The 23,566-nt window shown below is 43.5% G+C and overlaps 1 protein-coding gene across 4 annotated transcripts in view; it reads right to left on the bottom strand.

Annotated features, from left to right (window-relative positions):
• The window catches only part of LOC122827221 (nck-associated protein 5-like), a 126,084-nt gene that overhangs the window by 73,974 nt on the left and 28,544 nt on the right, over window positions 1–23,566 (bottom strand). For all 4 annotated transcript variants that reach the window (XM_044109920.1, XM_044109921.1, XM_044109918.1 and 1 more), the window contains one exon: window positions 8,052–8,125. In XM_044109920.1, coding sequence (XP_043965855.1) covers window positions 8,052–8,125 — 74 coding nt within the window. The remainder of the gene's footprint in view (window positions 1–8,051; window positions 8,126–23,566) is intronic.

The following is a 23,566-nucleotide window of genomic DNA, read 5'->3' as shown; positions in this document are numbered from 1 at the left end:
AAGTTCCAAAAATTTGTGGTGAATTTCTACGCAAACAATTAATATGCAATTATTGGTCCATAGCCTCTCCTTTCTTTAACACCAAGAGCATCAAATGTAACAAAGTCAACCTTTCAGGGAATACCACAAACTTCTACAACAGGTTGTACTTTTGTAGTTCAGGCTTTTTTGTACCCAAACTTTTGCAGCTATGTCCAGTTTCAGCTTAATTTTGTGCCAATTCTTACCTTCCTTATGGACATTTCATCCCCTTTGGAGCAGTGTTTTCCAACCCTGATCCTTAATGCAGGGCATCTACATGCAGGGCAGCTCAAACATGCCAAGCATATTTTAGATGTTTCACTGGTTTGAGACACCCGATTCAGATGATTGCAGTTCAATAAAAGCCTGTTAAAAAGCTATCAATTGGAATTGTGTGTGATTGAAGCAGGGAAACATGTGAAGTCACACACTGGGCAATGTGACTTGAGGACCAGGGTTGGAAAAACTCTGCCTTAGAGACCCAGTGACTTTCTCTAACCTCCCCATAATCTGGTACGTTAAAGGACTCAAAGTGTAAAGTAATAAAGTCAACAGAACAATTAGCAAACAAGAACCACAAACTTTCAGAAACTAGAGTTATTCTACCAAAAGAAGAGTCAGTAAAACCTGTTTTCATTCTTCACTTTTTCCCCAACCATTTTGTTGTTGATTTCACACATTTTCAGCCTCTTCCTGTTTCCAATGAGAGCCTGGGGGGCCCTAGGGCGGCCCCGATCCCGAATAGCGAGGATGCAGCCACTGTGACTCCCACCAGCCAAAACTATTAACAAGAACAGCACACGCGCTGGATCCTGCTTATCACACACTGAGGATGTTTTTACAGAACACCCATCGCTCCAAACAGCTGCTTCAGCTTCAATAGGCCTCAAATACAAGCATCCAAATCAGAGGATCTCAGGTTAATAGAGTGTTGAGGCAAACCTGCATTCAGCCAGACACGCTGTCTGAAATCAGATTAAAACTTTGCCATTCTCCGTCAGTGTCATTAAAGCGCAAATTCTTCCCACAAGACATCAAACAAGCAGCTGATGGCTCATTTTAAGGAAACCCAACAACTGTAATTACAGCAGGGATTAAACGAGAGCCCAGTGGAAAAAAAAAAAAAAGAAAGAAAAGAAAAAGAAACGGCTCTTAAACACGGCTAATTTCTTCCAGGAATGCAGACAATGCTCTATTGAGTCCTAAATCCGACAAAAACATGTCGCAAGTTGTTTCGAACCCAACATATAGAAGCTGCGCAACCACTAATCACAGAGGTTTTTTTCTGTCTGGGAAACAACGGAGCACACACATCTTTACATGACTGCAGTTCAACAGACCTGCCTTTACTCTAGAGCTTGTTGTAATTTCCACTAAATTAATCTGTAAGTTTGTACATTAGCAAGAAAAATAACGCTTGGAGAACCAGACTAAAACATTTAATTATGAATCAGACTCAATAAAACTGGTTGGTTTTCTGGGCCATAGAAAGTACTCCTGGCTCAACCTTCAACTGGGGAAAAAATCATTTATAAAGCTAATGCACCCATTAACTTTTATATTTCTTCAAGGTTTATTTCATAAAAACTATCTGGACTGTGCTGTTCAAAGTGCTTTGATTCCCACTGACTGATTTAGAGGCTGTTTGTATCCCTATATAAAGAGGACATAAAGGACTGCAAAGCTCAAAGTCAGCAGAAACATCCGCACACACACACTGGATGTTAATTCACTTTTATTGAAGGAAAAATTAATACGGTTGTCATATTATACTAAAATAAGACCCTGGAGAGTCAGAATTTCTAAACCCATTTTGCCAAATTAACCTTATTTTGATCCGTTACACGTTTAATTGATTTTTGAGTTAGTTTGCTACAAATGTATGGAAACTGAGTTGATTTTAAAATGAGTGGTATGAAGCCCAATGTAAAAGACAGCTGAGCAAACAGTATTGATAAACAGACTGAGTATATTTGGTTCATAAAAAATCTCTTTTTTTGTTTTTAAGTGAATATCTGACAAATCTTTTCTTTTTTTCTCCCCACCAGGGGGTCTTTTTGTGGGCTCTACTGTCCCTTATATGACAGTAGGCTGACAGGAAAGGGGGGAAAGAGAGGGCGGAAGACATGCGGCAAATGTCGCCGGGTCCGGGAATCAAACCCGCGACGAGGACTCAAGGCCTCCAAATGTGGGTCGCGCTATCCCCTACGCCACCACAGCACGCCCCATATCTAGCAAATCTTGAATAAACCAAACAGCGTGGTGTTTTTGTGTGTTGGGGAGAAGCAGCAGCATGCATGGGAATGCCAGGCCTGCCTCTGAGGACGACCTTCAGGGAGCATCAGTAAAAGGCTTCATTAAGCCATTCGATTAACCTCTGCCTCTCCTGAGCGCCGTAAAAGCGAAGCGTCTCTCTGACGGCGCCCAGACGCCGCCCATGAATCTTCGGCTGGCGGCATTTGCGGGACCGCCGAGGAGGAGAGCGAGGAGACCCCCGGCTAGCTGCCGCCGCAGCTAAACGGTAGCTGGCGTTAATTAGAGGAGGCGAACGCTGCTTCAAATTTAGCGCCCACAAGCTTTAATCAAGCTTTTCATTAGGAAACACCCAGAGAGGTTCCTCCAGCGGCGGAAACGACTTGCTGTGACTGATCCTGTCAGATATCCGGGTCTGGGCCGTAAAGCGACCTCCAGCAGACGGGTTACACTCACTTCCCAGGCCACAGCGACGCTCTGGGAGCAGAGCTGCTCCTCACAGCCCAGTGGGACCAAACCAGATCAGACAACTCATCTAGCTAAAGCAGCAAACGCCCGGCGGTCGCCACGGCGACGCACCATTCCTGGTGGGGAACCCGGTCTTTATCAGAACCGGCCACAGAGTCGACTTATGGACTTTTCATCTGACTCAAACTGGCTCCATGAATCATTACTCATACTATATGCTCACACATACACACGTTTTACTCAAATTCTAGCTGAATTTTCTGGCTTTTATTCATCAACAAAGATCTACTAAGCACAATTTACATTTTGAATGTTCCTACATTTGGATTTCTGCTGCTTCTAAAAACAGCCCAAGCACAGCCATCTTTGGAAATATGTTTATGGTTTTTTTGGGGTGTCTGGAAAATAAGACATTTCAAAAATTTCAAGAATGTAATATCACAAATCAGCAAACACTGCCTGTTACCTAGCAACATGTTCGGTCAACTGGTTTCGCATGCGCTGTACAACGGCTGCTGGAAAAGACGCATGTTTTGTTGTCAACTTGCCATGCTGCATTCTGATTGGTTGTGCAGGAGGCTCCACTTCTGCTTTTTAAAGATGAATACTTGTACATTTGTGTTTCTTTTTGCAGCCTTTTTCACAAACACGTGTAAACACTGAGTCGGGGGCGTGGCCAGGAGCAGACGGTTTGGATTTAAAGGGGCAGAAGGCCCTTAAAAAGCTCAACAGAAGCAGTACTCAGCAGAGCGAAATCTCATTACCTAAGAATGATTTTGTGGAGAAAAAAAATTTAACAAACATGTTTTGTCATTCTAAGTTGTAAAAGGCCGCCTCTAGGAAAATGTGAAATTCATGTTTTATTTTCAAATTCAACTCTGCACTCCTTTGTGTTCACTCAAAGAAAAGCTGATAAAATGTGAGGTAAGACGAGTGGAGACTGGATCGAGGTAATTAGTGTTGATTAAAACCATTATGGCCTGAAAACTCCTGGATTATGAGATTATAGGTTCTCTGAGAATTTGGGTCAGAAGTGGCCCCAGCTCTGCTTCTGACCAGAACATAATGAATGAGCTGAAATATTGATCTGTTTGATGCCAAACATCTCTAGTTTCACCTATAATCCCTGTTGGAAGCAGCTCTGATCATGATAGATAGATTATTGATCAGTAGATGCCGTCTCTTTGTGTTTGGGCTCCAGCTGGTTGCATTTCCAGCTGAGGCCCCTGTCCGCCAAGTATCCGTTCTGCTCTGCTAGATGTGGAGGAGGTCAAAGATGAATGCCATCTGAGAACCGGGCAGGTGAGAGCTGGAAGAGCCAGACCCGGCAGCGCTGGAGTCTCTGACCCACTAAAAACAAGGTCAGAACAAGGAGCCAGCTCAGAGCAGAAACACCCCAGCGGAGGAAAATATCCAACCTGCATTGTTTTAATCCACTGAAGATTACACAGTCACGGTGGCTTGACGCAGCAGCCTGCCAGAAAGAGGTCATCCCGGCGTGTCATGCTTTTCAGCCATGCTGGCGCTTCCATATGCGTCTGTCACTCAGCACAAGACTCCAACAATCACCATACGTCCGTCAGAAACTCAGGCCAGCAAAGACAAATGTCATAGTTTCGCCGTTAACTGGAGCAAACACATGATGAATACCCACAATCCCCGGCGCAACCTTCCTGGGATGTTTTTGTCTGGCGTTGCCAAATTTGGATCTGCTCCGTCTGACGTTGACACGTCGCTGTGGAGCTTTTGTGCGTCTGATGAGGATGTGATGGCACTGAATGGAGCGGGCGGGAGAGGCCCAGATGGGTCCCTCTGGGGTTTTGTTCTCCGTCGAGCAGCGATGCAGAGACTCCGTCTGAACGGGCTTCACGGCGGAAGAGACGGCGCAGATGTTCTCCATGCTCAGTCAGAGCTAAAGGAAGGGACACTAACAGGGATAACACCTACAAACTGTCCCTTTCCCCGGAAATCTGGAATTTCTTGGCTAAAACCAGAAATTGAACCAACTCCATCATTTTTTTTAGTCCTAAAGTTGATCAACAATTAGCACCAGAAAAGGAACACACTCTGAAATCACTCCTGGAAATTCAGAACTAAAGTTACGCAAGCCAAATAAAAGAAGCAACTCTGCAACTTCCCCTGGAAATCCAGACTTCCTGTAGATGTCAAGGTAAAGTACCACAAAAAAGGAACCAATTATTTAAAAGTTTTACAGTTGTGTGGACAAAGGTTCCAGAAAGTGAGCCAATACTAGAATACTGCATGGAAAAGTTTGCAATTTCTCCTAGTTACCTATATATATTAAGCATCTATGGTTGCATCAACATAAGTTACAGAAAAGCCAACTAATCTGCAATAACTCCTGCAAATATACGTTTTCTTCAGTTATAAAATTACTTAAACTGAAGTACCACGAAAAACTCAGAAATGTATTTGAACTTGCACTAAAGGAAAATTAACAATTCCCCCAGAAATCGATCAAGGCAAACATAGCAGAAAATGGAAACAATTATAAAATATCTCTAGAAAATGTTGAGTTTTTAGGTCTGAACTTGTGAGAAAAGCGCCAGAAAAAGAAACCAACGTAGACATTTTTTCTTGAACTGTTTTAGATCTTCAGATCTTTGCTGAATAAAAGACTCAAATTCCTCCAAGAAATCTACAGTCTAGATTTAAAGTTGCATAAACCAGAGTGCAATAAAAATGAATTCACTCCATGATTTCTTGTGAAAATGTACATTTCTCCCAGATCTGAAGTTGTGTAAAGTCATAATCACCTAATGGGTGTTGTCTACTAGTGTGAAAGTGGCCAATACTACAGCACAATGAGGGACATGAATGCCCCAGGTCAAAAGGTCGTGACAGAAGGATGCGGGGAACTGGAGGAATGCGAGGGTTTCTCTTTCAGCCCTTGACGGATTGATGGGGCCCATATTCCTAGGGGTGGAGAGAGACATGAACGGCGTAGAGCAAAGTGCCGCCTAATGAGGGAAGAGGCTTTCTTTTTCACACGACGTTGTGTTTTTGCCGAACAAAAGCTTTTGTGAAGTCGTTCATCAGCGTCACTCTGTCTGAATCAAACAGCGCCGGAGAAGAAACGGGAACAAACCCTTCGTGGTTGGTATGTTCGGTTTTTTTCTAAAAACTGCACATCGAGGACTCGTGGCTTTCAAAGCAACGACAGTGGGTTTGTTTACTACCTCCGATATGATCGCAGGTGTCTGCCACTGCACTCTGAAAGACAAAAGCAGCTTTATAAATAGCGCTTCCCTTTAGGCAAACCAGTATAGTCATGCTATGTCACGCAGCACCATCAAGATGGACCCCTGGTGTCTGCAACAAGTAGGCACGGAGAAAGCTGTAAAAGACTTTAGTCTAAAGAAGAATGTTTTCAGAACACTACTCAACTCCTCGGCCTGAGTTAAAGACTTTATTCGGAGGAAACCTTCTTCCATTAGACAAAATAACTCCAGACACAGGACTCTTACCTCAACACAATATTTCGAGCCTTTGTGAAGGCAACCATAGGTATCAGACAGAGTCATGAAGGTTAGGAGCCTCAGTCGCAGCATGGACGATTGTATACCTAAAGTCAATCTGGCTTTAGTGTTAGTTTAGATCAACAGGACCATGAGGCCAACTTCCACAACACCAAGGCCAACTAGATGAAGGTTTCTACCTCTATTTACCTGAGGGTTTCCCCCAGAAAACCTGCCAAACCTGATGGCAGGGAATCTAAGACATCCAGCAGCCTATTGTGTAACTGAGTTTTAAAAAAAATGCTCAAAGTGGACAGAAAATGTGAAAATATTATGTTATTGGAAGACTTTATTAACAATACCTAAACACCAACTATAAAGTCTTTAAAAAAAGCCAAACATTATCAAAAGACAATTAAAATAAAAGTTAATTATTTGCTCTTCAGTTGTTTCATACTAATATATAGTAAAATAAACAAACAATGTTTAGCCTGGTGGGGGTGCAAGTACAGCCTGGTGGCCCGCCAGGCTTCTAACACACTGCGGGAAACCCTGTACCTCTATAGGACTCTCTACTGGCCAGGATTCCTGGTGAACTGTTCCACTCCCCTCAATAGACACAGATTCACTGGTAAAAACTAGTCTGTTGAATTAAATATAATTCAAACTGTGTTTTTGTCCAAAAGCTGCCCAAGTGTGGGATTGTCTGTGACCAACTCAGAAAACTTAAGTAGAAGTGTGGCCGGTGCCTAAAAAGACCCAAATAAGGAGAAAAATAAATCTAAATGCAAAACATAAAAGTTCCAAGCGAGATTTTGTATGATTTCTGGGTAAGATCTGAACGTTTCCATTAGGCGTTGTGATGGAGGAAGACATCTGTCATCTGCAGTCAACCATTGGGTTTACTGCACACTAAACAAGAACACCCAGTTGCCCTAGAGTGGGGGAATAATTAATTTTAGAGGTGCCAGACGATGGTATTTGCACCTCGGTTGGGGGTCATTTGCTGCCTTCTGTTAGGGATTTATGGATCTGTCCTTCACTATACTAAAAAGACTCACGTTACCTAATAAAGATAAAATTCAAACGTTGTTGATGGGAGTCTTTGGGACTTCCAGTGATGGTGTAGTTCAGTCTAATGGCTTGGTACAAGTTCATGGCTATGAAAGCATTTGGTCTAGCAGTGCAACCGCAGGTCAGCTCATGCAGAAACATTCTGGTCATTCTAAGTAGCCATTAGGTCACAAAGGGGGTCCAGAAAGCAGGGCACCAATGACTTCAGGGTCATTCCTTTACACATCGCTTCCTTTTTCAGGGGGCTGTCCTGGCCTGGTAAATGGGCTGGTCAGCGGTCATCCACCCCCTCACCGAGCCACCTACCCTGAGACCTACATCCCCTTCTGATCAGCCCCCGGCCCTCTCTGCTCACTCAGGGAGAAAATTACTTTGAGCTGGGGGACACAGCTCCATTGAGATGGTGAGAGGTTGGTACAAAAGAGGGCGAAGTTTAAAAAATCGTCTCTTTCTTCTGTCATCATTGGAAGAGCCGGGATGCTCGGAGCACGAAGGGGACAAGGTCATTAGATTGGCATCTCCATAAGCTCTTCATTCCCATTGTCTGGACAAATCTGCTCCAATAGTTCCTCCCTGAGAAACGTCCCGCTCGACCCAACAGCGGCTTTGTCTTCCACTTTCAGGGCCTTCCGGCAACAAAGCACATTTCTCAAGCGGAGCTACAAAGCTTGTCTGGCTCTCAGTAGCAGGCGACATTGTCCTTCTGCCGCTGGTTGGGGATGGATTACATCTTCCAGCAGCAAAACATCTGCTTACCTTCGGACATTTCGCCGCTCCTCCTCAAGCTGCTTCAGGAGCTCGTCGATGCATTTGTTGGCGTCCATGTACTCCTGTCAGGAAGAGATGAGAGAGGTTTATGCGCATTAGTAACTTTTCATTCGTCCTCCTAAATCACGCTGCTAATGGAAAGTCTTCTGGAACAGGAGGGGTGACATTAGGGTTCCTTTCTTTGAGAGAGCGAATCCAGAAGCCGCTTGGCGCGGCGTCCAATCCCGGCCCCAGCTGTGTAATGTCATTCGGGAATAGCCCACACTTACAAACCGTGCGCTACCCAGTTACAGGAATGAGCTACGGCTCAGAGCGAAATGGGGAAAACAGATGTGAGGACTTCTGGTCTTTGGCCTAATGATTTGCCTTTTAGTGGTCTGGCTGTATAAAACAGACGCTGGGGCTGTTAGCGTTAGAAAAAGGCCACCACACTTCAAACATCTGGCTTTTCACGCATCCAGTCAGTTGTGACTCGATGCTGTCACAGCCATCCAGCCCAGATATGGGTCTAATTAATTAGACGTTTGCTTGACGTCTCCCATGGGTGAGTGGTTATCTCGGGGGGGACAGATGCTCGCCATTGATTTCCGCTCATGAGAAACTGGAGACCCCCGTAAAGAAATCGCACTCTAGTAGAAAAAGAAAACACTCATAAAGCCTTTATTTTTACATTTCCTGGAGCTCCCGCGCCTCAGCTACTTCGCCTTGCTCTCAGTGTCAGCTGCCTAATTAGTGCCTGGCAAAAATAACTCCCTGTGAACTCATTCTCTGAAACAGAATCAACAGGAAAACAAAACCCAAATGGCAACAGCACATATTGAGTTTTCCTGTTGTCATTCATCAGAAGCACCAGGGTGCATAAGCTACTGGGTTCAGATGAGATTGTTGTCTTTATTCCCATTTTGGTGTGGTGCAAACACATTTTCACGTAGTTATGTTCTCCAATTGTTACCGAAAATAAGTGGACTTTGACGGGCTGAATGTATTCAAAAGTCATCAGCTGTAAAATCTCCAGCTACTCTGAAAAGCATATTTTAATTGGGAGAATTGAGAAGAAGGGAGATTAAATGCATCCTTAAAATACTTTTAATGAAATAGGTGAAGAGGAATTTGACTTTAACTGGCAGCAGTTGAGATTTTTAACATTTATGAATATTGTCAATTTTCAGGTTCTGGAAGCTCATTTCCTTCATATTTAGTCCATTATGTCAAAATGCTGCTCCACACTAACCCGCTGCTGTTATCGTAGATCAACACCGGCCCAACCCGTTCTCTTTCTTATCTGCCTGGGTATTGTAAAGCAGGACAACTAGCATTAAGCAAACAAATGTTAAAATGTTTGAAGTGAAAAGCTGTGCGTCAGAAGAAGTTACAGTTGGTTAAAATAAATAAAGCCTTTTAGCCATAAAAGTACACATGATCTTGTCGCATATACCATATCCGTCCACAGACAGCGGTTGGAAGTGGTCAAGCTTTCCGACTGACCATGCCAACTAGAAAAAGCACATCCTGCTGGAAAACAGGGAAAAGCCCCAGCCTTTTCTCGCAGCCTCACCTCCTTGGCATTTGTTTTATCCGATCCGATCTGTGACCCTTCAGCTGGATTAACTGAGCCTTTTGGAAACAAGACGGTGCCCACCCATGCACCATGACCTAATCGTAGCTAAACATTACGATGTTAGGGTTTTGCAAAGCTCCAAGAATGTAGCTGGCGTTTTCACATAAAAATCCAAGTGGGAGGTAAAGCCAATGTGTGGAGAGTAAATAATTTCCCTTGAGTCATGTTTGGGCTCATCCTGACCTCTGAGGCCCGACTGTACTTAAAGAACTGCTGTTATCGCTCCATGGGCGTTTCTTAACCTGTGGCCCTGAAAGCAAACTCTCACCAGGCCAGATGTTCTGAATACAGTAAGTTTTGTCTGCTTCTCCAGGGCTCCGTCTGAGACTGCCACTCCTACGCAGTCATCACCCAGCAGCGTCAGCCGGTGCCAGAGGAACATGCCAAAGACCCGGACCCCCTGCTGAGTGAAGGCCCAGCTGGGCTTTTGACCAAAACACAACAACAGATCAATGCCTCGCAGCATGGAGAGGAGTTTGCCAATATACGTCCAACAGCTTCTGAAAAATGACAATGAAACGCTGTTAACTGCAATCTATCATGAGTTTTCAGGCTAATGCGACACATTAGCATGAGAAGTCATTCATGTTAGTTCAGAGCAGCAGCCTAAAGCCATCTGGTCATCTCTTAGTGCCAAAATGTAAATTATATGAAAGCCCAGTGACCATCAACTGAGTTAACAAGAATAAGAAAAGAGTTAGAATCAATGGTGGAGAAAATGTTAACAAAAGATATTATGAGAATGAAATCACTATTAAATTAGCCCTCCTAGTGTGATGTTCAAAACGAGCACGGAAAATGTCATGGTCAGACGGTGGGTGCCAAGTGTTGTCCCGTCAGACCGTCGGTTACTGAAACCACTCATTCACAAAAAAAAAAAAATCTTGTAAAACCGCACACAGGGTTGGTGAAATCTGGCCGGACCGCACACAGAGTAAAGAAAAACTCATGGAGTCTAAATGATCACATCTCTTATTAGACTGCCAGAGGGTTCGGTGAAATTCTGACTAAATCAACCAATCAGAAAATGGACAACTCAACAACTACAAGCAGCAAAGGTAAACAAATATTTTAAAAGACTCTGTAGATTTCAGAAGTACAACCTTGTACAAGTTGTAGTTTGTCAAACATGATGTAAAGTACAATGAAGTACCCTCTAACTTACTTGTAAGTTCAAGAAAACCACTAGAAGGGTACTATGGTAGCTCCATAAAACTATCTAGGTGGTTCATATAAAATTATGACGCAACTATGGGAAACTACTAAGACTAGACATTACTACGTTTCCAGTCAAATGTGTAAATTTTGAGTTAACTTTTAAAATGCTGCCAAAAACAAAATGCAAAGTAGGCGTGTTTCCATGTACTGGTTTGGAGCGAATCAATCAGGCTAGCATAACTTCGCCAGAAGTTATGCTAGCCTGTACATTCCAGTCTGGTAATGTACTGGTAAACAGGAAGTAGAAATCAGAAACTAGCATGTACCACACAGAGTCCTTCCCTCAAAGTCAGAGGTTTAAACTTAGAAATGTTTCAGCATTTTATGCCTCTGGTAAAGTACAGGAAAGTGCAAGAACTTAATCTGTTAGTAAAGTACTGCCTGTATTATGGACACTTTCTAAACCGCAGCTTGTCATAACTCATTCTCATTTAATTAGCTGAATCTAAATAATCTGTTTGTTTCCATAGATAGCGTAGTATTTCTGACAGATAACTCCTAAGCGTGATCCTTTAGCGACTCCAGAAAGGGAACCTTGAGGGCGAAAGCCCCGAGTCTAGGGAAATATTTACAGGCCACATCAAAGTGCAGCAAAGCCGTGTAAGTCTGTGCTGTCATCAGGCAGACCTCTGCTAATGACAGGGCACTGAAATAATCCTCAGCACACATGGAGGAATGCAGGGAATGCCGCACGCTCGTGGTCTTGTGAGAACACCGGGTGTTTAAAGGTGGAGATGTGAGGCAGGACTAGATGCATGTAATGCTGCGCGTTATATCTTCAGCCGCACATTATTTCTGACGGCTTTATGACTCCAGTGAAAGCCACACCGCTCCCCTGAGGACAGGTACTGCTGCTCAGACCACAATGAGCTAAATCCACTGACCCGAGACTTTATGGAAGGTATATTTCTTCGGACCGGTTCTCCAACAACTGCAACAAAGCAGTTTGGAACCCGGAGCGCCGACGGTAATCACAGCTAATCAATCAGTTGGAAAACAGCTTGAAGTCATCTGAACTGGATGCAGAACAGCATTCCTGAATTCAGTTGAAAAAGTTGTGATTCAGGTCCACTCCTCTTTACAACATTGCATCATTGCTTGCAGGACTGGCTTTAGATGCTAAACAGCTAGCCTTAGGTTTGACTTCAGAGTCTTCCAGGATACAGAGGAGTTTATTGTTAACTGCATGTTGTCTTTGACCTGTGGCTGCAAACAAAAGGTCACAATCCGTACTCCACCTAACCTGACCATTGCCTTCATACCTTCTGCTCCATCTCCAATGACTGCTCCATTTGGGATTTCTTCCATTGATCTCGATTTCTCAGGTTTTCAACTGGGCAGATCAGCGAACAGAGGGCTAGGTTGTTTTAGTTTTAGCTGTGGCAGTGGAGGAACGAAGCCATTCTGTCCGTGTTGGCCAGGCTTCCAAATATCAACCAATTAAAGTTGGAGCAAGAGGAATGTTTAAGACACGGACTGTCCAATTTGGTGCACACAATTTTCTTTAGGCTTCCTTCTGGGTTGAACCGGAGCATTAAATAAGTCACGGCCAAACTTTAGCAACTGGGTAAAATCAAGTTCAACCAATTCAAACTCCAACAGATTCCACCCCTCCAGGAAGCGATTGTTTTTAAGTAGCCAAGGGTCCAGATCCTCTGGACGAAGTGAAACATAGACTGTCATCCACCACCATGATTGAACGTTTTCCAAAAGCATGATGCTAACATCATGCTAACACCGTGTTAGCATGATGTTAGCAGAGATCATGCTAACATCATGCTAACATCATCTCTAGCTAACAGAGATCTGACTGGATGGTCTGACCTTGGGCTGTATTTGCGGAGACTTCTTCCGTGATTACTGGCAGTTGCCTCATAAATTATCCAATTATTGAATAATATTTTCCTCTGTATGACAACAGATTTGTTTAAAGTGCCTCCAAAACCCTCAGGAGATGTCTAAGCATCAACAGTTACTTCTCTAAGCTCGTTGCTGATCCCATCTTTGAGTTGTCCAAACACACAAGACGATACTAAAGATCTAGGTATGGGGTACAACTATGAAGCAGAACATTCAGCGTTTAGCTCATGTCTATAAACGCTTATTGTTGACTTCAGAGGCTGAACTTGTTCCATCCTGATGGTTAATGTGTTTGTAATGTAAAGTTTACTATGTTTACACTGATAAGTCAACACCTCCTGTCATTGCAGGGGTCCAACTCCTTCTTCTTCCTTCAGGAAATATGAAATATGAGCAGACCGAATGAACCTCCTGCTCTAATTCACAGGAGGATTGTTTTAAGGAAAGAAAGAACAGAATCAAACAGAGATTGACTGAACTCCATCCATGTAAGAATCATGATCCAGATTTATAAGTCATAAAACATCAGATGCTTTATTCATTTATGAGTCAAAGCAAGTAATCCCACCCTAGCAGAACGTCTGGTTTGGATCTGGAGTGAAAAACGGTGGCGAACCAGTCGGGTCCTGTCTCTTTAAGAGTCGCTGAGCTCCCTCCACCACCTTGACGTGTCTGCAGATCAGAGATCAGCGCAGGCAGTAGCCGATAAGACACATTGTGGGAATGAGACCCCGTCCAAAGACAAGGTCAGGACCTTGATCCTCCCCAGCCTATCTCTGCTTCCCCTGCAGACCGACGACAAGGCGCTCTGACCTCCTGGACCGCATCATTGAAAACCCAGGAGCAAACCCGGATTTGACAGAAGGCTCAGATCCCACACAGGCCACTTAAGGGCAAAGGTTACGCCGACAGACTGTAAGATTTCTCTCACGGTGTATGTTTATGGCCTACTTAAAGATGCATTAGGACCGTGAGGTGTGGCAGATGTGCCAGTGTTGGTTTTGGTCTCCTGCCAGGCCACAGCTGCTGCCACGCAAGTCTCCGATGAGAAGCAAACTAATTTAATCAGGTTCAATAATAAAAAAAACAAAAAAACATGCGTTAATGTAATTCATGACTGATCCAGTTTTAGGGAGGCCATGAACTAATCAGCCTGACTAATCGCCTCCTGCCTCTGTTCATATCAAGACGTATCGCTCAGCCTTGGTTAAATTCATTAGTCTTATCTGAGGCTGCTGGTCATTCTTCACTCTCATCCTGATGACCCGGCTTCGCTCTATCAGCTCAGCGATCTGCCTTTCATATCCTCGGACCATGATAATACCCATCACCCCCTCATGCTAGATGGGGCGTTTATCGGTGCACAGGGCTTCCTCTGGGGTTAATGCGTGTCATTTCTCATTTGGATAAGGGAAGAAACCGCAATCTCCATGGTATTGGCGTCCATTACAGATATGACTCAAGACAGCTATATCAGGCACCACAACATGGCTGATTTGTATAATATTTAGCTTTAATCTGTCATTTCAAAATCCCTGGAAGTATTGTATACATTAGAGAAAACAGCAACCTCCCAGCTGTTTTTCTTCCCTAATCCTCTCTAGAGCATCAGATAGCAGCCTCTACCCGTGTTTATCTGGCACTTGACATTTTAGATACAGTAGAAAGGCCAAACAATGTATCTATTTACAGAGCTGACCAGAAATTTTGTTCCACATTGACAACTGCTATTCCAGTTGACTACTAGAAACAAAAATGATTGAAATCAATAATATTGTAAGTTTTCAAAGAATCCTAAAAGCCCATTTTACAACCAACATGTTACTGTCTACCTACAATCAGTAGATAATTATTATTTTCAAGATATGAAATGGAGGTAAAACATGGCATAGTACCGTCTTCAGCTAATCATTTACAGTATCAGGCATTCAGCTATTATGGCTTCAGGATTCACTCTGCTGAAGGAAAATCACCTCCGCTGTTAAGTTTAGGTGATGTACAGTATGCTAAACAGAAGTTATGCTCTAAACACTAAAAGAGAAAGGACTTTTTTAAAAGATCACAATCTCACTCCATGTTAGCAAAATGAAGGAGTCTTTGGAGAGATGTAAAAACTATCATCAACCCTTAACCCAACTTGAGCTTGAAAAGCTCAAGTTGCTGAGCTTTTCAGATGAGCTGTTCTTTGAAACAAAAAATTCTAGTAGAAAGGACATAATACTCTTGACAACAGAATAATGTGTCTAAATAACGCTGAATAGGAGCAGAGGGCTACAGTGGCTGACTGTAACGGCACACAGGGGCCTCATTGAGTTTAGGACGTTCATATAACCAATGCCGCCAGTGAGCAGGATATTCTTCATCTGCCTACCTGGCCAACAGCGAGGTGTGTTCAGGCCACAAAAGGCCCCCTGTTCATCATCCAGGGTGAGTTCCAGCAGCTTGGGTTATCTGATGTCCCTGGTCCAGCCAGCACCTACAGCCCGGCCCAGCCCAAACATCAACACCTCGCCACCGACAGGAATCCAGATCCCTCCGGATTATCTTTCCAAACATTAAGATAGGCCCTCTGTTTGGGCTCCTCCTCTGTAGATTGGGTTGACAGAGTGGGCCATTCATGCCTGTTGGGAACAGGGCAAAGCTGTTTGTGGAGGAATGAAACTCATCGGAGCTGACACCAATCATTTCCGCAGCGCGAGGACCGACGCAGGAATACCGGCCGAACCAGAGTGTTTTCATGGAATCAAGTCACGGTCTTTATCAACCTGGGAGCCCTCAGCACTAATACCCAATATGAATCTGTTTAGATTTGGCTTCGTATTTTCTTTAAAGCCAGTTTAAACACACCAGGGCAGACCAGATAGAAATCCACCCTTTAGGAATAACCGCCAAAGCAGGATCCAACGTGCTGACAAGCGAGATGGAAATCTAGGAAAGTCTGGGGGAGGGTTTCCAGGCCGTTGTGACAAAGTGTCTGAATTTTACAGGCCTAAGGGTTGCTGGGTTTTATTATGATCTGGGGGCCAATATTCAGCCAGGTGTAGTTGGGTTGGGAGGGAGTGTGGCGATGACAGACGTGAAAAGGAAGCCTGGAGTTGACAGCCCTCTGGGAGGCAGGAAAAATACGGAGAGGCGAAATCCAGGCAGCTCCACCAGATAACCAGGCGGACAAAAGAGACAGAACCAGAACGATCAACATACTGCACAAAATACCACTAAAACTGATAGCTTTGATAACTTGTCAAGCAAATTAGTACATTTTCAGAGATTTCAGTCGACTTGGATGGATGAAAACAAATAGACAGTATTTTTTAATAGCTATGTTGCCCATCAGTTATTACAAAAAAAGCATAAAAGGAATGGAGAAACATATTTTAGAAACGCTGGCATTTATCATGTTGACAAAACTGGAGGGATACTCTCCAGTTTCGTTCTCCAAACCTTTCCAGAGCTGGAAAATGCTTAAATCACCTCAGCGCATAAGGAGCCTGCATAAATCTCAGTCATCATGAAGGTGAATCTGTCACTGGAGTAAAAGTAAAAAATGATGAGATTTTCACTGTTTTTGAAAGTAAAAACCTCAAACTGGCAGCAGAGAATGGAAAGTCCGTTGTATCGGACAACAGTAGATGCAGAACTGTAACATTTGGATTTCTAAGGTGGAAAAAAAGATGACAGATCCACAAAAGAAGATAGAGAAATAAATATCTTCCAGTTCCTGTTCTTCAATATAACCAAAGTCTCACAGAGAAAACAAAGAAATGTTCTATAAAAGCAGGAAATTGTATCAGCTGGTCGCAAATCCAAAGAACAAAATCTCTAATGCAATGTATCAGGGAATTAAAGAAGGGTAGCAAAGACGCACGGAAAGTTGAGGGAAGGTATCAGAGATGCTCAATAGATGCTGGAAACTGAAGGATTCTGGTGGTGCAATTGCTTCCAGTGTCCTGAACGATGAAGATCTGTTCTGAAGAACATTAGAAACCAACTATTTACATCCACAACATAAAAAGACACAAATGTTGCTCTCCACTGCCTGACAAGAAAACAAACTTCCACTTTTCCTGATAGGTCATCTGTCCAAATGACTTCTAGTTGCTAAATGGCAGAATAAGTAGAGTTAAAATGTTGTGTTGTTAATGTCTTTTTCATATGCCAAGATCACAGTGACTTTAAACAATAAAAACAACTTATCTAACTCCAAATGGATACAGGGATGTAGGTATGATGTTTCCTGTTAGTGTGGCCAAGTACTTGAGGAAGTACCTGATGTTCAACCAGCAACCTTACATCAACAGCTGCAGCAGCAACAGCAACAGCTCGTCCTGACCTCCATGTAGGTGTTTGTTTCCACAGGTACTCCAGCCAGAAACCCTTCGTCAAACTGCCTAACTGCTCCACGCACTTGCTGCAGCTCTATTTCTTTAATCCAGGAAGTGATTTACTGATGGTCTTGCGGTCTGCTGGGGAGCCGGCTGACCAAGCCAGGTGCCAGGCAGATGTGCATGTAAGCGCCTGCATTCCTGCCAGAAGACGCATTAATATCAGCTTAAGGTTTTCTGTCCGTCTCCTTGAAGGCTTGCTTGGAAACTGAACTTGTGATGCGACGACCAACCTCAGCAGATCCAGATTCCCAATGTTGCAAAACCCAGATACAGTCCTACCATTTCTTATGGAAATCCTATAGCAGAGGACCGGTGCAAAATGTGAAAAGAAATAGGCTTCAGTGACCTCTGACCTTTGATTTAATCTTGGCTCTGATGATCATTCTCGTAGTCATAAATTATTTCTCAGAATGGTTGACAGGGAAGAAGCAGCAGAAGGAGGTAGTGGGGGGATGGTGAGGGTTTTGAATGCATTTCCCTACAGTGTAGCCCACTGGAGGTGACCAGCTATACAGCTCCAGCAGGCATGGCGTGGGTGGAGCAGAACCAGGAAAGCCCCAAGCTGGAGGCGTTTATGTAAATCACAACATCGTCAGCGTATTCGCTGATCAATAAAAAATGTAGAACAGGCTGTGTCTCATGTAGGACATGTGGGACAGTGGGACATGCAGGACACAGACTGTCTGTGTCACTCTGTGAGGTCACCAGAGTCATTAAGGTCAGTTATCTGACGGAGCCTCAGAGCAGAGTACGGTGACTAGTTAGCCTTTAGTTAGCACTGCTGCCAAAAACATCATATGAAACACAGACACCCAAAACCATCCATCCAACTGTTCATCCATCCTGCATCCATCCTACCAACCAAACAACCATATATCCATCTGTTCATCCATCCAACCAACCATCCAAACAACTATCGATCCAACTGTTCTCCATTTTCCATCCATCAATCCAACTGTTCATCCATCATTAATACATCCAACCAACCATCTATCAAACTGTTCATACTTTATCCATCCAACCAACCAATCATCCATCCAACTGTTCAATCATCCAACAAACTAAGCAACTGTTCATCCATCCTTCAACCATCCCACATCCATCTGTCATTCAATTTAACCATCCATCATCTGTTAGCCAGTTAGCACATCTGTCCTTCATCCATCATTTAATTTAATAATCCATCTGTTCATCCATCCCTTTGTTTACCCTCAAGAGTCCACCTGACATCAACTATCCATCAGGAATCTTTCCATCTGATTTCTTCTGTCTGCCAGTCTATCCCATCTCCAAACACTTATTGATTCATCCATGCATCAATAGATCCATCTATAAATTTATCCATTTATCAATCCATCCATCTCTTGATCTAAGAAAGGTCCAGCGGCTCAAGTAACTTTCTTCCTGAGCAGAACCAAACATTCAATGCAAATTATTTTAAGTCAAAGAATTCATGTGGTTTCATTCACTGCTAAACATCAGTTATACTTTCATTCTTCACCTATTTCACCAGCCAGATGCATATAGCATCACTAAACAAAAACATTCTAGCTAACCAGAGTTGCAACGTAAAGCTGAGTCTCCATGTCAAAGCAGTGATTTCGCCTTGGACAGATCATCTTCACACAGCAGCATCAGCTCTATGGGCTAATGCAAACAACGTCCTCTCAGAGGAGCTGAACCTGGGCCGAGGGTCCAATAACTCAATCCATTAAAGAGTAAAGTGCCTCGTCATGGAGCCTGTTCCTGGCAAGGCATACAGTAGGAGTTCATCCAGGCTGTTAGAGCCTCTAAGTCTTTGGTATCAGGATTTTCAGCAGCCATTCTTGTTTTATTCCATCCAGATGGATGTGAGGAAGACCCTGACATCAGAGCTGGTTCCCATTAGACGAGGTGACATCAGCGCTCTGTTTGAGGGGCTTCACAGGGTCCTCTAGTAGGGTTCAAAAGTCCAGACGGGAAATAAATTAAAGCTTCATGGCTACCATAACCGTCTGTGCTAACAGGAACCCGACTGAAGGTGTTAGCTTGTGTTCTAGCATGTCTCTCTGTGTTTACTTCCTGACATGTTCTCTACTGTGGGAAAACTTCCACGGCATGGCCGGACCTCCTGATCTTACAATAACAACCCTGTTCTATCACTGAGTGTTTGCTCAGCTACCTCTCTGTATCTGGGGCACCCCATCGCCCCTCCGCACCCAACCCTCCATCTAAGCCTGGACTGATGAGACGAGGCCTTGCAGTAACCATGAAAGCATTACCTTCAGCATGAATTGTTTACCATGGCATCATGCTGAACAAAGCTTCCTGCTTTGTCTCCTAGTAGGTCAGACTGTGTGGAGCATGCTAGGACCTAAAGAGCTCCACACAATAACCAGAGAACCATCAAACCTTTACATCACTATCACTGCTGGTGGTAAAGCTAATGCTAAAGCTAAGGATATAGAATTAGCTCATGTTCTACACATTTATCTGGGTGAAGTGAACAAAAAAGTGACCTTTGACCTTAGTGCCTTCTTCTATACCAGGGGCCTGATTAAAATTCAGGAATGGGTCAGATCTAAGAGTTGATGCAGATGTTGATGATGATAATGTAATGAACGCAATGAAAGAAGAGAAACAACAAAGAAAGAAAGGAAAAAGAAGACAAGAAATGAAAGGACGGGAGTCAGGACACAAGGAAGGAAACCAGATAAAAATGACAGAATGGCATGAGAGAGGAAGGTAAGGAGGAAAGAATACATCAAATGAAGGAAAGGACACATGAAGGGAAGGAAAGAAAGGACCAAAAGGATGCTAGGAAGGAATGAAATAAAGAAAACAAGGGAGTAAGGAAGGTCAGAAAGAAAAAAAGACATACAGAAGGAAACAAAAGGAACACACTCTTCCATTTAGGCAATGGAAGAAGGAAAGAAGTCTGAAAAAACAAATATGACTTGTAAACGGATAGTGTTGATGTGGATGTTGGGTCTTGCTGCCACCCTCATCCACGTTGGTCTCAGTAGTGTTCAACTTTAGACATAAACACAAGAGGTCTGATTTACGATCAGACCCACCTTACTTGATTGACATTTGGGTGATATTATTACTTCTGTTTTGACACTGTAAAAGCAGAGAGGGATATCTGGTCGTATTTAACAGTCCTGAATCTTTCATCGTTGAAGCATGAAGCCATTTCTACGCAACCACGCTCAAAATGGTTGGAGAGCTTTCCCTCTTGACTTATTCCACCGGTTTCTTCTGCACACAGCAGGTCCATTTTCCAGCCAAGAGTATCCTGAGAGAGTTCCAGGTTGTTCATAAAGCCCATCCTGGACCCCAGCCACGCAGCAGTGAGAGAAGTGGGTCAGGGGGTGGAAAAAAACTCAATAATGCACTAATTCATGTGGTTTGAATTGAGACTCCAATCCCCCTCTCCTGACTGCTTCTGTTCAGCCTTGAATATGACAGAGGAGATGGAAAATCCAGTCAGGAAATGCCTCTGAAATATAAAAATCCCCTCTCTGCAATATTAAACAAATTGTAAATATAGACTGCTTTGTTGGGCTGTTATCGCTTCACAGCCATTTCCTTCGAAATGATCATAATCCCAAAGAAATGAAGGTAATGAAATAATCATGGGGCCTTGTTTGTCCTGCATAATTTCCTGCCTGGAAGTCCATCGGCTCCTCCAGCTGTTGGGGCCAGAACGATGTTTGGGCCGTTCGATTGGCCCTCTGGGCTCCGCCACACAAAGGCCTCCCCCCGGCCACACACAAAGGTCAATTGTTGACCGTTGACACGGCGGACTCTTTCAGTCCGGTTCACCTGAGGCTTCAAGCCGCCTCGTAAAAACCCCTCAGTCGCCGATCAGATGAGGGGAACCAGGATCACTGACCTCGCAGCACAGCGTCGTAAAGATGGGTTATGGAGAAAATGACCAACACTCAATCATGTCCGCCCGAAAAGATGACTCAGATGCAGATGGTGCCGATTCTCTCAAGGATTTCAGCTCAGCTATGAATTACCTTCTTTTTAATAACGTCTTGAAATTACTTCATCTCATGTTGCATCTCAAGGATGTTTTCAGCAGCAAACAAAAGTTGTGGGAGCATAGAAGGTTTCGTAATAAAAGGTGCAGGTGTTAAAACAACTGCTTTCTATCTTTGATCTCTGCAACCTGATCGTCTTGGCCTCCCTCCAAATGTTTCACCTGAAATTTGGCTTTTAGTCCAACAGTCACAATGTGCGCATTGTCCCTTGTCCAAGTTACATAAACCATAAAATCACAAGGTTCCCAGGATCTTTTGGTCCGCGTTTTACGCAAGTTTACAAAGAGGAGTAATAAAATCCAGGTAGGTAATTCACTTACTAACTTTGGCTTTTGTTTTACAATATTTACTAGAGAGGCGGGACAAACTGTTTCGCAAATGACTAGAAAGTCTCACGTCTTTCTACGCAAGTTTCAAGTCAAGTCTCAAGGCCAAGTTCTAAATGTTTAATCTTCAGTCTTAAAAAAGTCATTTGACATAATAGCTGTGTCTTATGTCTATCTCTTTCTATGTTCCAATGATGTAAAAACTTTTGTTACTCTTTAAAGCAGCGGCTTTCCAAGAAAACCGTCCTGTTGCATTAGATGACTTACTGTACTGTTGGTGTCAGGTCTGGTGTGTTTAACTCAATTTGTTGCAAATGGAAGTCTGAAACCACTCAGGTCTGTATTTAGCCTAGAAGCTGAAAGGTAACCCTCTACAGAGGGAGGCCGCCAAGACGGCTACATCTTATTGGTGGATAGCTATGATTATTTCCAATGATGCACCATCACACATGAACGTTCCCTTCTAATAATGGTAATAACTCTAATGACAATAATGTCACCATGATGGCTAATGAACCTCAACAGAATAAATCAATCCCTGCCAGATTTTCCACTTTTGACGGCGAGCATAGACCACATCGGAGCGAATCATGGTTCCTTGCAAACAATGCCTCATTGTAGAGCGGTGGTTTGAGGCTGCACGGATCTCTTTGCTTTTGTTGCATCGTTCTGTTGCAGTGTTTGCATAGCGTAGCGCAAAGAGTTCTGGCTCGGGAGACGGCGGAGGAAAGAGGAAATAACCACCGGCTGGTTTCTGTAGAGCATGTCACATTGGATTAAACCAGAACAGGACTTAAAACTCATTCTGCAGCACTCTTGTCATGACGCACAACTCGCAGCGTTGCACATGATGCTGAGGGCTTCCCCTCAGGGCTCCATGTGACACATCACACAGCCGGGCAGGTGATCTTTTGTTCAGAGAGGAAGAGGACGATGAAACACAACCTCACCGCCACTCCGTGGATCAGCCACAGAGAAAGGGAGCAGATGAAAGGTCTAGGACGCATACAGGAGCGCTGTCAGTTGTATTATCTGGCTCTGCTGCTGACGCCTGACAGCCACTTTATGGCCGTGAATAGAAAGCAGAACCGGGGAGCAGAGGACGAACATGACCAGCTGGAGCACCTGGAGTCCAGACACCATGCAGACCTCGCCACAACAAAGGCCCACATGGAGGCGTGCACTGTATTTGCTTATGGATCAGCCAGAACAATCAGGTGCAAACATATGAATGCTTACTTCCAGAACAGGAAAAAAAACATATTGCTGACTCAAATGTAAACATTCAAAGATGGCAATGACTGCCTTCAAATACAACAACCCAAACTGAGTCCTTTACGTCTCTGTGGAGGATAATTTGCTCATCTTTAAAGAATTCAGCCCTATTCTTAATATGTATAAGGTCATCCCACAGCATCGAAATCAGATTTACCTAGAAACTTTAACTAGGCTACTCAAACATTTGATTTTGGTAGGGGTTTTTTTTAGCCAGAGTTGCACTTGCACCATAAATTACAGCAAATCGTCCAGATACTGAAGTGGCAAAGTTACATTGTTGCCTCCAATCACACTGTGTCAAGTCTTTATAAGTCCCAAGAAACAACATGAAAGTCTCACGTCGAGAGAAGTCGAGGTATGCGAGTCCTGAGTCGAGGCAAAATCCAAAACTCTTAAAATCATTTCATATACAATGTAAACTAATTATAGAGTAATGATTAACCATTTTAAGATTTAGAAATTATTTTCAAAGTATGTTTTTCAATGGAGGGCACCACTAACTAAAACGTTAGCTGCGCTAACTTTAAAGCACTAATTATAAACATCAGTCCTGCTAACGCTAAAGTGCCACCTCAAGATAAATATAAATGGAAGCTAACTTGAACCATGTGGATACCCACCATGTATCAGTGACGCAACGTGTTTTATGTAGCCCTCAGTCCAGAACGTTTTCCCAGAAGTCTTTAAGTAACTCTGGGTAGAAACGATCACCATTGTTCCACTGTAGTTTGATGAAGTCCCTTAGAAAAGACTTTACAACTCTTTCCAGAGCCATGTGTGTTAAAGG

This window comes from Gambusia affinis, linkage group LG24 (genome assembly GCF_019740435.1).
Source record: "Gambusia affinis linkage group LG24, SWU_Gaff_1.0, whole genome shotgun sequence".
Classification (NCBI taxonomy): Eukaryota; Metazoa; Chordata; class Actinopteri; order Cyprinodontiformes; family Poeciliidae; genus Gambusia; species Gambusia affinis.
This window is presented reverse-complemented; position numbering and strand designations above follow the sequence as displayed.